We start from the raw sequence: 1,943 nt of genomic DNA, 5'->3' as shown, positions 1-1,943 counted from the left end.
GCAAATGACACCAAGTGCCGGTGTCTCACGGCAGCAGGAGGGTTTAGAATGCTACCCTTTTATCCACACAGTGCACATCAGACATGTTCACAAGCAAGATTCTACTCACAGAACTAAAGCATTCCAAGTGCCCGTTCGGATTCTTAGAAAAACAGAATAGGTCCAGACATCGTGACTTCGTATTTCTTTAGAATCGAAACAGTTCCTGTCCCAGAGTGGACATTGAAGCATGCTTTCACAGTGAATCAAGTGCACTAAGAGTTTTCTTCAATGCTACTCTTTTAATGGAAAGTTTTAAGCTAGTTATGCATGAAAACCAAAGTCTAGCTTCTCAAGAAATGACTTTTCTTTCATGTATTTGGTTTGGGGCCACTTAACCATCTCCCCCTAAGTTATATAGTCAGCTCTCTGGCTGTGAGGGTGACGGTCTTTGGTTCACTCCTGAGACACCAAACCTATACGCCAGGAGGGCATTTTCTTGACTAAATCCTAAAGCCGAGTTAAGCAGAACACTTTAGTAGAGCTCAGGGCTGACTGTGGCCGCTGCCAGGTTAGCGGATGGTGGCAGATGGGTGGCATCACTCCTCGTGGAGGCCCTGGCCCTCCCGCGGCCCAGCGAGCATCATTTCCTTTGTCTATACTCAATCCGGCACTGTCTCTCGGGGTGCGGAACACCCACCAAGTGGAGAAAACTCTAAACAGAGAAACAGAGAAAACATGTAGAAATTCATTGACAGGTGCCAGCATTGTTGTTTATAAAGGTCTAAGGTGTATTCGAAGAGGCAACCTAGTGGCGCTGTCAGCTAAGTGTTGGACTGCTCCCAGCAAGGTCAGTGCTTCAAACCCACCAGCTGCTCTGCGGGAGAAAGTTGATGCCATCTGCCCCGATAAAGGATATGGGTCTCTATGCATCAAATAGACGCGATGTCAGTGGGGTTGAAGGTTTATCCATTTGGAATCTTCTCTGAAAGGAATACCATTTAGACTTGAAAGGCTGGGAGATGCTTGCTTTGGTGGGGTTGGCAATGCCAAGCGTGAGCGTCAGCTTTTCCTTTAAGGAACAAGAAGGGAAGAGAATTCCTCGTCCTAACAACAGGCTTTTCCCAGTCCCACAGACCGGGAGGAATGGGCCTGCCAGGCCCTTCTTCCACTTCTGAGGGCAAAAGAGGCACCCCACATGGGCTCTTTGGACTTCCTGGCTCAAAGCGGTGACTCTTCATTTTTAATCACTCAGTGCTATCGAGACCCCCCATGTTTTAATTGTCTAAGCAATAACATAGTATTGGTAGTGTGAACCTCTATTTGGTCACAGTTTTCTAAAGATCTTGTGGGTTCTGAATATTTTTCTGCTTTATTTCGCCTTGGAGACCAACAAAGGAGCCTTGGCACCCCAAGGTTTTAGCTCTTGGTTGCTAACAAAAAGGTCAGCTGCTCCTAGGGAGAAAAGCCCAGCAATCTAGTCCCTTAAAGAGTGAGGCCCAGGAAGCCCAGGTGGGCAGTTGGAATGAGTCTGAGGCTCTCAGCAAGGGGTACATGGGGGTGGGGGTGGGGTAGCAGGGAAAGCAGAGAAGGAAGTCAGCTTTTTGCAAACAACACTAAGAAATTGCTGAGGCTTATTGTAGTTTTGTGCTGTTCGTAATTTCCTACTTTGGGGAACCTTGTAAGGACAGGGGAGTCCTCATAGAGTACTGGTTATGCGTTGCTGCTAACGGAAAGGTCAGAAGTTCGGAACCACCAGCCACTCTGCTCTGAGAAAGACGAGGCTTTCTACTCCGGTAAGGATTCACAATCTCAGAAACCCCTAGGGCCAGTTCTGCCCAGCCCTGAGAGGGTCACTACTGATCTGAACTGACTTGAGGGCAGTGAGGAGGAGGAGGAGGAGGAGGATAGGACTGAGTGGAGTTGCCCTCTGGGATTTCAAGGCTGTAATCTTGAAGGAAGCT

General features: G+C 48.2%; 1 protein-coding gene across 1 annotated transcript in view; it reads right to left on the bottom strand.

Annotated features, from left to right (window-relative positions):
* Window positions 1-6: 6 nt before the first annotated feature.
* Window positions 7-1,943, bottom strand: part of LOC101659857 (24-hydroxycholesterol 7-alpha-hydroxylase) — a 72,101-nt gene continuing 70,164 nt past the window's right edge. Inside the window, exon 10 of the mRNA XM_004710882.2 lies at window positions 7-694. Within this exon, the coding sequence (XP_004710939.1) occupies window positions 623-694 (72 nt within the window). The 3' untranslated portion in view covers window positions 7-622. The remainder of the gene's footprint in view (window positions 695-1,943) is intronic.

Source organism: Echinops telfairi, unplaced genomic scaffold (genome assembly GCF_000313985.2).
Source record: "Echinops telfairi isolate 266 unplaced genomic scaffold, ASM31398v2 ScPeMD7_3533;HRSCAF=4204_1, whole genome shotgun sequence".
Taxonomy (NCBI): domain Eukaryota; kingdom Metazoa; phylum Chordata; class Mammalia; order Afrosoricida; family Tenrecidae; genus Echinops; species Echinops telfairi.
The sequence above is the reverse complement of the archived record's forward strand: the minus strand, read 5'-3'. Positions and strand labels throughout refer to the sequence as shown.